Source organism: Toxorhynchites rutilus, chromosome 3 (assembly GCF_029784135.1).
Source record: "Toxorhynchites rutilus septentrionalis strain SRP chromosome 3, ASM2978413v1, whole genome shotgun sequence".
Taxonomy (NCBI): Eukaryota; Metazoa; Arthropoda; class Insecta; order Diptera; family Culicidae; genus Toxorhynchites; species Toxorhynchites rutilus.
In genome coordinates, this window is record NC_073746.1 from 208676174 (window position 1) to 208691555 (window position 15382).

A 15382-nucleotide genomic window follows, 5' to 3' on the forward strand; every position below is an offset into this window, starting at 1 on the left:
AATCAAATATCGAAAAATTCTCTTAGGACAACATTTCTGAGGGCATAAGCTTCCCAAAAATGTAAAAAACAAAAATTTGATTTTTACGATTTTTCAGACCGGGGTCCCCCCCTTAACATTTTTAGCCTTCTTTATGTGAGGACTTTGTCTCCCGTGAAACATTTAAATTCAAAGATTGCTTCATTTGCATAAGAGATTTTGAGGTATACGAAGCTATTCTAACTGTTTCCTGCTTATTCCGGTCAGAGAGCTTCGATTTAGGTGGAGCTCTCTTCTTCCGTATTCAAATAATTGAGCACTACTTGATGGGATCGGGATTTTCTTTAGTAAAATGGATCTATTTTGCCCTTTTTTTCTCTCCGTGAGCACTTTTACCCTCGGCATTTTCCAGATGTATTTATGAAAATAACAAAAACAACGGAAAATGTAACTGCTTTTATACAAACTCAACACTTGAAAAATACAATACATTTGTTTGCGTTCAGCGCTTGCACACACACATATGAAAATCATTCAGTGTATGGTAGTTACAAATACTAACACACTAGAATATGAATCGAAACGTTGTTTGTTTACAATAACACAAATCAGCAAGATCATCAGCTGGTCTTGTAGAAGTTGGATAGAGTGTATATTACTTTAGACTGTATCGAAATTTCACAAATAACTCTTTAATAGAAAGTAGTAGGGGCGTCTCTGAACGAGACCGATTGCATGTTTTCGTAGAAGCAGCCGAAAATTATTCATTCATTCATTCCCTCGAATAAATCCCTGCAATGCGACGAATAAGAGAAATATGAGCAATAATTACGAGCGTTTGCTGTTACAGCTATCAAAGATATCGCGGCAGTTTTTTTCCTTCCAGTTGACATAAGGTTACAGACAAAAATGTTTGTTCCATTATCCACCGGTATTCCATATTACTAATGAACAAAACAATAAAATGATGATGGTCCCACCTCTTTCCCCTACATAGGTTTGAGCTGGACGAGTTATCTTGTGGATAATTATATGGAGGAGTTTCTTTGTAATATCAAATCAACCAGTAAGCTAGTTAAAAACAAAAAACGGTCCGGTTGTACCACTGGCATAGATTGTTTATCAAAAGAACAAGTAAGGGCATTATCTAAACGCTAAATATTCCATGGCATGTCAAGAGAATTTCCAATCCGGGAAGACACTTGACCGATCGGGAATCGAACCCAATGCCTATATCAGAATTAGCCATGAATTTACAAGGGATTTCCCGCTTTACTAGATTCCCGAGAACGATCTACTAATGCGATCGCTTTCGAGTCCAGACAGCTGAGCAACCCCGAGCCTAATTCTAGCTGACACTTCAGGCCCAGTAACTCTCCCAAGGCATGTCAAGAGAATTTCCAACCCGGGAAGACCCTTGACCGATCAGGAATTGAACCTAATACCTATGTCAGTACCAGCCATGAATTTACAAAGGAAATCCCGCTTTACTGGATACCCGACAACGATCTGTTAATCGTTTTCGAGACCAGACAGCTGAGCAAACCTAAGCCTAATTCCAGCCGATACTTCAGGCCCTTCATTCAACCTGGGGTATAATCGCGTCAATCTGAATCTGCAATGAGATCTGCCACAACACAGAAAGATCTCGTCAATCATCTGTCAAAAGGATAAATTTACAAGTATTCCGGTTGAGCTATCCCTAGCTTCTTTTCAGTTTCCACTTTCAATCCCTTGGAATGGATCGATCTTATTAAACAAAACAAAAACAAAGAAAAAAATCACTTTTGCCAATGTTCAATTTCAAATTTTACTATGCCGGTTCACGCGCGCGATGCTCAAACTCTTGTAGACTTCACAATTATTTTTAAACTAATCTAATAACTAAAATTATTAAAAATTGAAGAAAAAAAATAATAAAAACAACATACCATCATCATCATAGTCTAAAGATAAAAAAAACACACACACATGCACCTACACCTAAAACAGTACTCTATTCATTATGTAATAATGATGACGGTCCCACTCTATTTTCCTACAACGATTTGAGCTGGACGAATTTTCTTTGATAACTATATATATATATATATGGATTTCTTTTATAATACAAACAAAACCAGTATATTAGTTAAGAGCATATACATAGATTGTCACTCGAAAGAGCAAGTAAAGGCATTATATGAACGCTAGATATTCCAAGGCATGTCAAGAGAATTTCCAATCCGGGAAGACCCTTGACCGATCAGGAATCGAACCTAATACCTATATCCATACCAGCTTTGAATTTACAAAGGAAATCCCGCTTTACTGGATACCCGACAACGATCTGTTAATCGTTTTCGAGACCAGACAGCTGAGCAAACCTAAGCCTAATTCCAGCCGATACTTCAGGCCCTTCATTCAAATTGGGGTATAATCGCTTCAATCAGAATCTGCAATGAGATCTGCCACAACACAGAAAGATCTCGTCAATCATCTGTAAAAAAAAGAAAAATTTACAAGAATTCCGGTTGAGCTATCCCTAGCTTGTTCGCAATTTCCACTTTCAATCCCTTAGAATATGATTTTCTTAAAAACAGAATAATTTTTTTAGCCAATGCTCAATGTTAAGCTTCTCTATGCCGTTTCACGTGCACGATGCTCAAACTGTTGTAGACTACGAAACGTATAAAAAAAAAATTAATTAATTAAAAACGAGTACAAACAAATAAAATACCACCATCATCATAGTCTAATGATAAAAAAGACAAAAGCACAACAAAAAAAAAATTAATCCGTTATAGCTTCGTCATCTTACATACTAACATTGATTACACACCAGGTCAAAAATTTAAATCATGTTTCAAAAACTCTTTACAAATACTACGAAACATTCGAAGGCTTGTTGCTGTCTTTGCCTCATTGGGTAAGGTATTATACAGTCGATATCCCTTATAAAAAATTGAATTTTGGGTACACGACATTCGGAAGTTCATGGTTCTGAGGTCGCTTGCTTGTCTTGTATTATATCGATGCATGTCTCTTCCATACATTATAGTGTTTCGTAGGTAATTCGGCGTCATATTATTAGTCATTTTGTATATAAACGTGAGCGTGCAATATTTAATACGCTGACTGACTGACATCCATTGTAGGCATTCTAGCATGAATCTCCGCGGAGTTCGTCGATCACATCTCAATATCAGGCGCATAGCCTTGTTTTGCAACATTTGCATTCTTTGCATCTGTCTCTTATTTGCAAGAAATAGTACAGATGCACAATAATCAAAATGTGGAGCGATCAGCGCTTTGTAGATCGTTATTTTGCTTTCAAAAGTCAAGAAACGATTTATTCTACAAAGCACTCCATATTTTTGAGCTGCCTTCTTTATAGTATAATTAATGTTCTCTTCAAAAAGCAGCGTTTCGTCTAGAATAACGCCAAGATATTTGATTGATGATACTCTTTCTACGGGTTGCCCATCTATACTTATACTTAGATTGCCACTATCAAGACTGCGTGTCGACACTACCATGTATTTCGTTTTACTTATATTTAATTTCAATTTTTTCCATTTTAACCAGTCATCTAAGTTTTGTAGTTCAAGATTCATTTTTCTGTAACAGTCTTGCAATGTATCTGCCACAACAAATATAGCTGTGTCGTCAGCGAACAAATTCACGTTGCTGTCATTTAACACCTGTTTGATGTCATTGATATAAAGCAAGAAAAGTAACGGCCCCAGAACACTTCCTTGAGGCACACCCAGATTCACTGATCCCGCCGATGATTTACTGTCCCTATAAATAGTGATTTGTGTTCGCCCGCTTAAGTAGCTTTCAAACCACGTCAATACAGGTCCAGTTACATCATAACTGGAAAGTAGTTTTATCAATTTACACCGGTCTACTGTCTCGAAGGCCCGTTTCAAATCAATAAATACCGTCAAAATAACTTTCTTCTCCTCTATAGCCTGTTTCCATTTTAGAAGCAACAAATTAAGAGCCGTTTCACAAGAGTGGTTTTTCCTAAATCCAGACTGTTCATCTACCAGTATTTCATTTTCCGTTATATGTTCCAGAAGTTGATCTTTGACAACGATTTCTAGGATTTTTTCGTACATTGGTAATATATTAACTGGTCTACGGTCTTCTGGTTTGGTCGATTTCGGATTTTTTGGAATCGGTATGACAACGGATTTCTTCCAACTATGTGGGCATTCACCTCGAATCATCGACTCATTTACTATATATAGTAGATTCTCTTTGATTAAATCAAATGCATCTACTAATACCGTTTTATTGATATCGTCAACACCCGCACAGATTCTTAAATCCATCACAACCTTCCTCAGTGTTTCCATACTGATGGTTCTAAAGCATCTCCATTGTGAAGACAAACTAGGAAAAGCAAGATTTAGTCGATTTGTAGGAGGCACAATACCATTGTGGATTTCCTCCACACTTGACGTGAAAAATTTGTTCAATTTTTCAGCTGTTATGAAATTACATTCTGTATTACCGTCAAATTCAATGTCGATATCTTTACTTCCGCATGGATTACACAAATCTTTTATTTTTTTCCACAGCTTCTTTGGATCATGTTGAACTGCCATTAATTCACTTTGAATTAATTTATTTTTGGAATTCTTTAGTTCACGTACATAAATATTTCTCCATACTTTGTACATGTCCCAATATTTAATACTGTTTGTACGTTTAGCTATTATTAGGTAACGATCCCGTTTTCTTCTGATGGAAGCTAGCGTAGTGGTATACCAAGCTTTGTCTCCGCTCTGTCTTTGTGCTGGAATGCCCGATCCTCTAGGGGTCAATATCTTTTTCATTGAAGAGCAAAGTGCTTCCTCAAGATTTTTTGCAACATCATGAAGAGAGGAGTGTTCTCCAATCGGCATTATTTTGTTCTGTAAAACAGATTCCAATTTGCGTTTCGAATAATTGTTCCAGCACTTATATAACTTGTCCTTTATTTCGATAAACTCAACATCAGAGAAGTTATAGATCATACCAATTGTTTCATGATCCGAGATTTTGCTGTCATGAAGAATCTCGATAACACCATCGTCAAAATTAGTAAAAACTAAATCAATAGTCGTCGAAGTTGTCCTTGTTATTCTGGTGTGATCATTAATTCTCTGTTTGAATCCAGCGGCTTGTGTGATTGCTTTCAATTCATGAGATTTCTTACGTTCGGCCCAATCAATATTAAAATCACCAGTAATGATTATTCTCTTTTGTTCATGAATTTGAATGTGTTGCAGCCACAAATCTTCCAGAAATTCTAAAAAGTCCCTATCGCTACTACTAGGCGAATGGTATATGCCAGCGTATATCCCAGCCATTTTGCATCCTCTGACTTCTACAGCTAGAAACCAATTGTCCCCGTATGTATCATTATAGATTTCTTTAAATTTCATAAGGTTCGAAATGTACATAGATACACCTCCAGTATGTACAGATCTCGACAAGCAAATTACCATTGAATACCCAGCTACATTGAATCCATTTAGATCGGTTGAAACCGTCAAGTGTGTTTCAACCAATATTAGTATTTTCGGTTTTTTGTTGGATACCAAGATTTCAATTTCGTCGAAATGTGTGCGTAATCCTGCCACATTCAGGTAAAGTATATCATATGCTCCTTTCTTGGATGGCTAGATGGAGAAATCCACCTGCCCCTTTTTCCTTTCGTAGTTGCGAAGGAACATAGGGCAGTTAGTACTCCAAGCAAAATGCTTTGTATCTATGTCTAATCTTCGCTCATTTTTAATTTTGGTGCAATTGGAACATTGATTTTCTTCGGATTTACAATCTTTGAATTGATGATTTTTACCGCATTTTGGGCATACACTAAGCTCTGATTTGCAATCGACAATTTTATGGCCATATTCGCAACACTTGAAACATCTAAGAACCATCAACCCATCAACTACCCGACACTTTTCGAAACCACAAAATACTGACTTGGCTTCCATAATTTTATTATATGTATCGCCATCGACTTCTATAATTGCACTGTATTTGTTGTATTTCATAGCGTTGTTACTGTAAATTTTTCTCACTTGAAAATGCTTATTTTTATGCAACAAAGGGTTTTGCTTCATCAACGTTATTTTTAAATCATTTTCATTTAATTCCTCGCTAAATCCGATTATTTTAATGGTCGGTTTTAGTGCTTCTGGTATTTTAACCTCGTAGTCCTGACCCAATTTTTTTTCAAAATTATCCTTCAATAACTCTATTGAGTTTTTATCCATAGCAGAGACAACAACAGCGCCATTTTTCCCGTTTCGCAGGCCATTTATATTTAATCCCTTGGGATTAACATTTTCTTTCAAAGCTTGTCTTGTAACATCTGACTCTTGCGTTGTTTTTGGCTTAATGATTAAAACTTTTTCCCTGGTCAAAATTTTGTTTTTTGTACTAGTTTTTTTATCAGCTACACTCTCATTTGTTGTTTTCCTAGCATCTTTCAAAACCGCAGCAAAACTCAATGGAGTTGTATTTTCATTTTGATTTGCTGGCTCGTCACGTCGGCGCTTTTTCGAATTTGAACGCAGATTGTACCGCTGAGGTGTTTCCTCTGCATCTGCGTTAATATCAATATTGTTTTTTAATAGATTACCAATTTCCGTCCGTACTGCCTCTTTGACTTTGAGCTCAAAGTTGTTGGCCAAGTCAACTAAACCTTTCAGCTCATTTATATTACTCAAAATTTTACTGACGGAGTCATCATAGTGATTATTTCCGAAACCATTTTCATGTAACAAGAGACAAGTATCACAAACAAAAACGGCATTTTTTATTTTTCTCAAAACATCGATATTTTCCCGCACCGCGCTTGGTAAGCATACAACATGTATTGTTTCATGACACTTACCGTAGCACTCTATCGCTTCTGTGTTCGGATCTTCTATCTTCTCACAGCAGCGGCTACACATATCAACCAGACCCATATCAATACATTCAATTGTATCTGCGTGTGCACCGGCCATCGGCCGGGCCGTGCGAGGCAAATGAAGATAAAAAAAAAAACAACACAAGCGCGTGCTGGTAGAAAGTGCTGGGAGAACACACTATGTATCAGCAGCAAATTAAATCAAGAGTGAGGTATTCAAGCTGCTTTCAACACTACCACTACTACAGTGATAAGTGTTGTGATTTTTTTGAATACCAATTAACACATCAATTTGATCGCAAATTACAAGTACAAAATAAACATCCAAACTTATCCTTCTTGCGCCGAACACATAGATGTAATCCACTAGTGCTAACCACTGCGATAAAAATCAAGTAACAACACTTTGTTTGCACAAATTTTACCACTGATTTCGCACAAGTGAAAACAACAACCTACTCTTTCTAAGGCGTAGAATGATGAGCACTAGAAATGTAACCGACGCTCTGTATCATTTCATCGAGTTCCACCATGAATTTGAAGTTACGATCAAAACCACACAGTGATTAAATGCTGACTGCTCGCTGGCAGGAGCAAGACTATGTAGTAGAAAATGAAGCGCTCTGCTTTTACGCTCTGACATTTTCTACGAAGATTATCAACCACAGCACACGGTTTAGACAGCACGGCGGAGATAAAAGTATGGTATGGGGACATTTTCCTACAACGGCTTCGAGCCAGTTACCGGCATACCAGACCTCATGGATCAACATGGTTACATCGAGATACTGTTCGAAGAAGTTAAACCCTTTATTTTTGATTATTCTGTAGAGCCTCTTTAACCAAACGATCTCGAACGGTTCGTACCTACGAGAATGCCACCTTAGAAATGCAAAAAAAAAATCTCCTTTCGTCGGGAGCTTGGGTAGACTGTAAATTTCATAGTTGCTCTCTGTGATTGAACTGAACCAGCGAAATTGCACAAAGAACACACTGAATGACGCTTGGGAATAGCAAACCATTCTCATTGTACATGTTTCGGTGATGCGAACTTTAAATAATCAATAACGACGCCGTCAACGTCCCTACAGTCACTAGGAGAAGGGGAGGAATGTAAGTATGATATTCGCCGCCTGAAGGGTCGCCTCTATAGCGTGGTTCCCTAGCGATTATCATGGAAGAGATTGGTGTTAGTGGGGAGAGGTAATAATAAGGATTCACTGAGGTATGTGATGTGACTATGTGAACACGAACTATCGACCACTCGGCGAAACGAAAACCCTAAAATCTCGTGTTACGAGGAGAACGGAGAGATTCACAGCATAAAGTGCCTGACAGACCTAGCCTGCGCCCATTACCGCTTGAATACAGATGTTGTTCCGTAGTCCAACCCTCCGAACGTCCTCCAGCGGCTTTCCATCGAGAATTTTTGGGCTAACCTAAAGCTTAGGGTCTACTTCAACATTCTCATGGCGAAAACGGAGAAGGAACTAATAAATAAAGCTAATAAACAAATAAAGAAAGGACTGAAAAAAATGCCAACAAGTATGTTTTCGACAGCATTGGCGAAAGTTCCGGCCAACTACCGGAAGGTTGTCCGACAGGGCGTCGAAATAATGTTGTAACGATGGTTCAACGTTACATGCGATGTCGAGAATATTCCAAATAAGTGTAATCATTTGTGAGTGAAAAATTGCGAATGATTCAATTAATTCTACTGATGGGGACGGATAGCTCCTAGCGGGGGTAAGACATACAGTGATAGGTAATTGATGGGGAGAGCATTCAGTTCACACTCTCTTCCTTTTGCTCTAGATAATTACTTGCTGTAGTTGCTGGACAGATAAACGACAAGAGAGAGAGAATTAAATTATTCCTCTCGCGAGCGATAACTTCTACGCTTCGTGTATTATCATTTCACTCGCATCACAAATTCTTGTCAGTCTGTCAGCTGTTTTCTTCCAATGAAAACATTAGAAAACAGCTTTTTGTGAAATAATTATATCCTAATATTTCGAAATACATTATATTCAACTGCAGGAAATTGAATTTAGATATGTTCGCAAAGATAGCATCAAAGTTCTTCTTACCCTGTCTATTTTAGCCCCAGGTCCCCTAAGTCGTAAAAAAATCCAGCAAAATGTGCGAACATGTTGGCAACTCATTCATTATTTGTCACAGTTCTGAGATTCGTTTTTTTTCTTCTCCGGAAGAAGCTTGCTCCGTAAATGCACCTTGAAGAAAAGTTTTGTTTCCGATCAACCGCGGTGAAAGAGTTATAAAGAAAGAGTTATGGCAGAAAGTGCAGAAAAGTAAAAACATCAGTTGAAAAACTGAGCGAGAATTCAATCCGAAGATCCCACGAGTTGTTAACAGAAATTGGCACAGCTAACCGCATGCCAACGAGGAAGACTTTTTCCAGTTGTAAGTTTCCAATCGCAGCTCCCCCTTGCTGACCTTTTGGTTTGGTGTCTATCCCCCTATCGATGCGTTTCACGAGTCGAATGGAAACACAAAGTTGTCGACACTAATTAGTGTTTGCAAATATAATAAGAATTAAAATTTTAACAACAAACTCAAATAATGGAACTCCGAGTCATTTGTGATCAATTATAATTTTTCTTGAACCCATTCAACATCAATCCAACTGAGACACCTTTCAACCGCCAACTTCACGAAACTGAACTCCAGTGCGCAAACTTAACAGCTCACAGATTTCCATTTTCCAGTTTTGAAAGTGCATCTCCGGCTGTGGCAACCGTTCAAAGATGCGAAATGCAATATTCTGGAGTGAATGGCATAAACTTATGCACTGAACTTTTGCCCACTTTTTATCGCAATTTTCAGTGGCAGTGCAAAATCCTGCTGATGATATTATAGCTCGTTTTTATGTGAGAATGTTTTAATAAAGTTTATTAAAAGTATGATGGCAAGCAGGGCAGCTATTACGAGCTGAGATTGTGTCGTTAGATACTGTTCTGACTAGTTCCCATTTTTTTTTGTTGTTGCTTCTACTTCTACGAGACCCCAAAAAGTTTCGTGCGAAAGGACATCCTCCAAGGAATTAGTTTGAAAAGCCGCAGGGAAACCTATAAACTAACTGAAAGTTTTCCCCTCATAAAATGTGGATGATAAAATCGTATGATGCTATATTACGATGCTGATGTGGCCCTACAGAAAAAAGTATAAATGATATCGAATCACGCAGTCTTTTTTGATGAATCACTGTGGAATAATCTTACTGAAACCATTATTTTTTATACCTTTTTTCAGGTTTTGCACAATGCCAGAAAAATCCCAGTTTACAGATATTACCAACGGCTTCGGTTCAGCGCAAACCTGTGGGTGCATCCTTACTCCTGACCTGTCGGCCGGACGTTACCGACAGCACACTGATATCGGATTTGCGGTGGAGTGACAACCGTAACATGACGATACCGCCAAAAGCGTAAGTAGACAAAAGTTTTACTTCCCATCCCAATCTCGCGTGTTTCCTGGCGACTCTATTTTCCAGCAGGACAAACTTAATTTCATACATTAGCACAATTATGTACACGGAATACAATGTGCATTCAGATTCCGCAACGCGAGTGTCTCGGGAAAAGACCGGAAACGGAGAGAAACTTTGCATAATTAACTACCGCAGCGTAATTGTAAACCGGAGAACTTTTACGCAAAATAGTGCAAGTGGTTTTGCGGAGGCATGAGACACACTCGTCCACCCCCTCAAGGGGTGCTCAAATCTGGAGTTGACTGAATACATATTAAATTTATTTCGTGCAAAATATCTGGGAATGTAATGAATTTTTTGAAGATTCTTACCCAATCTAATGATTGCTGGATTTGACATCCCTATTTTTGAATCAAAATCGAACTTTTACGAAGTTCGAAGTTTCTTATAAATCTCACACAACGCTCGCTTTGCAACACAACTTTCCCATTCAAAACCTGTCCAAGAAAACCACTGCATGTTGTAATTTTGAGTAAACTTTTTATTTTTACTTGACTGAGAATGCAAATAGCGGGACTCGAAAATATCTACGATCTCTATTCATTTTTATTGTTTGGTTCTCGATAGGTTAGACGCAATTAGCCAAAATGATATAATAAATAAACTCCAGGATTTCTCGACAGTGAAATTGACCACCGAAAAATTAATGTTCCCATTATTTTACCATTTAGGACTAAATATTACTACCCACAGTACGATTCTAAGGGTCGAAAACTTCCAACGAAGTAAGTGTGTGTATTTTAGAGTTTGACTGTTCATCATTTTTTCCCATTCATGCGCATACCAATAATCTAGAGAGTATTATTTGCACGGTGGCAGCTTGAACATTTGAACATTTCAATAACTCTATCCGTAACCAGAGAGCGCGCTGACATTGGCAATTGTTGTTTGGTTGAAACCCATCATTATTGTTGTTGAGTTACTGTTTTCCATTAATTCTAGCTACCGAAACGTCCCAGTCCCCCCTTTGCTTTCGTTTTTGTGTTTCTGTACATAAGAACTAACCACTTTAGATAGATATTCATCCCATGCATCACATTAAACACCACATCATCATGGATAAGATTTTGATCGATATATGGTTAGCAGGATATAAATCAATCGTTAGTTAATTAGTTGTGAAAACAGAAGCTTTCATTGACGATTGAATCCGTTCGAATGGGCTATATTCATCGTTAAAGTGTATCATTTCACATGCCAATGGATGCTGACAACTTTCAATCGAAAGTTTCAACCACTTCATTCCTCCAAAACAGATCGCTCAGAACCGTCTACAACCCCGAGCCGGCGATTCGGCCGTCATTTGCTCTGAAAATGACGGTTGGAAACATCGCCTTGGTGTGAAACGAATCAACATTGCGCGAATGAAGGAAATACGAAGAAGAACAGATATTTTCTTTGTTAGGTGTAAAAAGAGGGCGTATTAAAAATCATTTTTCCTTCTTTCAAAAAAAAAGTGGGTTATATCTATGATATAACCGCAAGATTGACTATGGGACTACCGTTGTCTTAGTAAACATTTGTATTGTATTGATTAAATTATTGGTTGAATGAATCAGTTTTCGAATTCAATTGAATTCAACATATTTGCTTTGTAAGTAAAAAGTTTGAATAGTTGCCAAGTAAGATCAATTCATGTATTGTAATAGATTATGTTCTTCGCTACAAGTAAATTTGATGACCGTCCTTTTACGTTTGATGTGATGCCTAAGACTGCCAAAATAAGTGAAAGGAATACTTGTCAAACGATCATTGTATTTTACATTTCCCTCCAAAACTATTGCATCTATAATGTTTACGTAGTTCTCGAACCGCGAAAGTTCACTAACCTTTAGTATTTGAAATGACGATTTTCCTAGGCTTCTCAGTTTAAAAGTACACAAAAGTACTCGCAGCAAGCATATGTTTGCAAAGCCCGGCGAGTGACTTTTTCAAGTTTGGAAAAAGTCGCCCGGGCCAAATCAGGAGAATTCAGTGGATGGGGCAGTAGATCATAGTGCAATTCAACCAATTTGCGATACTGACACCATCGACACCATTGACAACGTTGACAGTCACCTTAGGTGATAGTTCCTCTTGCAGTAGTTTCAGCCATGATCGATGAAAAAATTAATGTCGGCATGTTCTTCAGCCCTTTCGTGGCCTTGGCGATTTACATACTCCCCGTTTGGCCACGACATTATTGGAGTAGATCCTTCGTTTGAGATTCGCCTAAAATTTAAATACTTAACCTTTTAATGAAGACTGCATTTTCCGACAGGCACTTCGTACTTCTCCCCGCTCACACCAAGCCCCGAAAGGAAGAACAGCGGCCTAGACATTCTCTTCTCGCTGATTGTCAGCCAACAATACTTCACCGGGAACTTGGCGTAGGAGATATAATTGACGTCATCGCCTGCCTGCTTTGTGGGGAACTCAAATACGCAGTCAAGTAGGTCTCGTAATCCATCATGACCAAGAAGTTTCACCGGAAATATATTTCACCGGAAAATATATTTCCCAGCAGCACTTTCGACCGCTTCTTGCCTGCTACTCAAACTTACACGGCCGACCTAGACTGATGCTTCCGCGCTAACATTTCCAGTTTGGTCAGGTATCTGACGGACACGAAGAACCTCCCGATGTCCAACTTCTTCTCTTCGGGGTGGAGTACGAACAATGCATCGAGCGTAGTAGTTGTTCGCCATGACTACTGCTACTGATAACACTGCGATTTTTTTCTGTACTCAAAATGGTTGATGTGATTGATGGTTCATAGATGGATTCACTAATCTATGAATGAAAAATCGTTAAAATCTGTTCCCTTATTCTTCATGCATACGTTACGAATGGGGGAGGTAAACGAATCGTGGATAGTTAGCCATTCATGAGGATTACCATCAAAATTTGATAATACTATCGTTGGGATTTTTATCACAGGGTTGGGAATAACCGATGATGGTGATTGCGGTAGTATTGGAATTGTATTAGAGGGCGGAATTTTGGAAGCCATCCCACTTTTCACGTGATGAAATTGCTTTTCCAAATCTGCTTTGATATGCAAATTAGCAGCTACAAATGCTTTAGAGTTAGAATTCACATGAAGCGTTTCGGAGACCACCATCGAAAATTATCAGTACCCATAATCTTGGTCAAGAATTACGAGGAGAGTACGGCATAGATATTGGTTTACCTTACCAACAGGTCAATTTTTTTTTTGGTTTGAAATTTTCTTCGAGATGCCTGACATCTGATAAAGGGCTCACGTTACGCGTCTCGATTTGGCCACTGTCAGTGGCGACACAGCTTTCTGGAAAAACCAATACTCCCGTCTGACACACAGAGAAATCTTATCGGGATGGATGTGCTTCACTTTTCAAAAAAAAATCTTATCGGCTCGTGTTCAGCGAGAAGAACGTTCAAAAAAGTATATAGCCCCATTTCATTTTGTAAATCAACTTCAAAATCAAACAAAAAATGTTTATATACTTTCAACACGAAGTTTTACTGTTCATTCGTCTCTTATTTTGAAACACTCCAGCAGAATATTCTAAATTGTTAATATAGAATTTTCTAAACAACACTCATCATCAATGTTTCTGTCCACGCTCTTCCCTAAAAAACGATTACATTATAAGGAAGCATTCTAAAAATCATTTAATTGGGGTATTCTAGTGTAAGGTATAATTTTTTGACCGTCTTTCGAGATCTGAACAAATAAATCAAATAATATTTTTTAATTATTTTACTTTTCGTTTTTTAATCTTTAAGCAGTTCAAAAATAACTAAATAAAATCAAATCAAAAATCAAAAAAATTAAAAAATGTTAAAGAGGGGAGATGAGATGTCCAAAACGATAGTGAAGATACCGCTATCGTGTGAAACTCGAACAAGCAAAAAATATAGACAAAATTGTTAAAAAAATAGACAGTTTTCAAAACAAAAAAAAACTTTCAGCACTTTTTTCATGACGATTTCATTTTTCTAAAATAGTTAACTTGAAAAAAAATTTGATGGTTCGATAGAAATATTTATAAAGAATGATTATACCAGATTTAAAATAAATCGGTTCAGTAGATCTTCAGATATCGTGTACGTCAGTTCGGAAAATGTTGTTTCGAGAAAAACGTAATCGAAGTTTTGAATACAATACGGACAAGATTGGACACTGTGTCGCTAAAATGCCTATAACTCGGTAAATAATTGAACTTTTAAAAAGTCCTTCCAAGAGCATGTTTTTTAACATAGAAACTTTAAGGAATATGGAGAAATTTTTTTTTCGAATTTGTAGACTAGAAAAAAATTATTATGATTTGATGTTTTCAGTCCATTTTCTAGACTGTAAACTTTTCACAACATTTCTCAAAAATGCATTCCTACTCTATCGGTAGCCTTCAACTCTTGGTGATTAATTGGGCACATCGGAAAATTAAGTTCCCAACGACAATTAACAATTTTTCAAATCATCGTTAGTACATAACAATTCCAGTTATTGTATTCAGATGAAGTTTCTTTTTAATCGTTACCTATAGGTAAATGAATCCCCCTTCATTTATCTCACATCCATTGGGATTGTTCCACTTGTTCCAATTTTAAATTTCAATGAATGATTTAATTCTCGATGCAACTAATGCATAAAAAACATATCACAAAAAACTATGCTATATCTCTGGAATTCTATTTTCGTTGCCAATTATTATCACTTCACAAGATAGTTTGCCTGGTCCTTCTTCTTCTTGAATGGCGTCAACGTTCCCTGTGGAACTTTTGCCGTCTCAACGTATGCATTAACTAGCGTCATTTATTAATACTTAGTTGAGATTTTCTAAGCCAAATAACACGACTTGAATGTATTCGAGGGGCAAGCTCTAGAATACGCGTGATCACAGTGCAAGTCGAAGGAAATTTCTTTGACGAAAAAATCCCCCGGCCAGAACGGGAATCGAACCCGAACACCCGGAATGATAATGTGAGACGCTAACCACTCGGCCACGGGTGCATCATTGCCTGGT

At 37.6% G+C, this 15382-nt stretch overlaps 1 protein-coding gene across 8 annotated transcripts in view; it reads left to right on the forward strand.

Annotated features, from left to right (window-relative positions):
• LOC129777811 (fasciclin-2) overlaps nt 1–15382 on the forward strand; it is a 231187-nt gene that overhangs the window by 142976 nt on the left and 72829 nt on the right. For 5 of the 8 annotated variants that reach the window (XM_055784312.1, XM_055784316.1, XM_055784310.1 and 2 more), the window contains 2 exons: nt 10154–10328; nt 11063–11116. In XM_055784312.1, the coding sequence (XP_055640287.1) occupies nt 10154–10328; nt 11063–11116 (229 nt within the window). The remainder of the gene's footprint in view (nt 1–10153; nt 10329–11062; nt 11117–15382) is intronic. The other 3 variants (XM_055784313.1, XM_055784314.1, XM_055784317.1) reach the window with 1 other exon arrangement.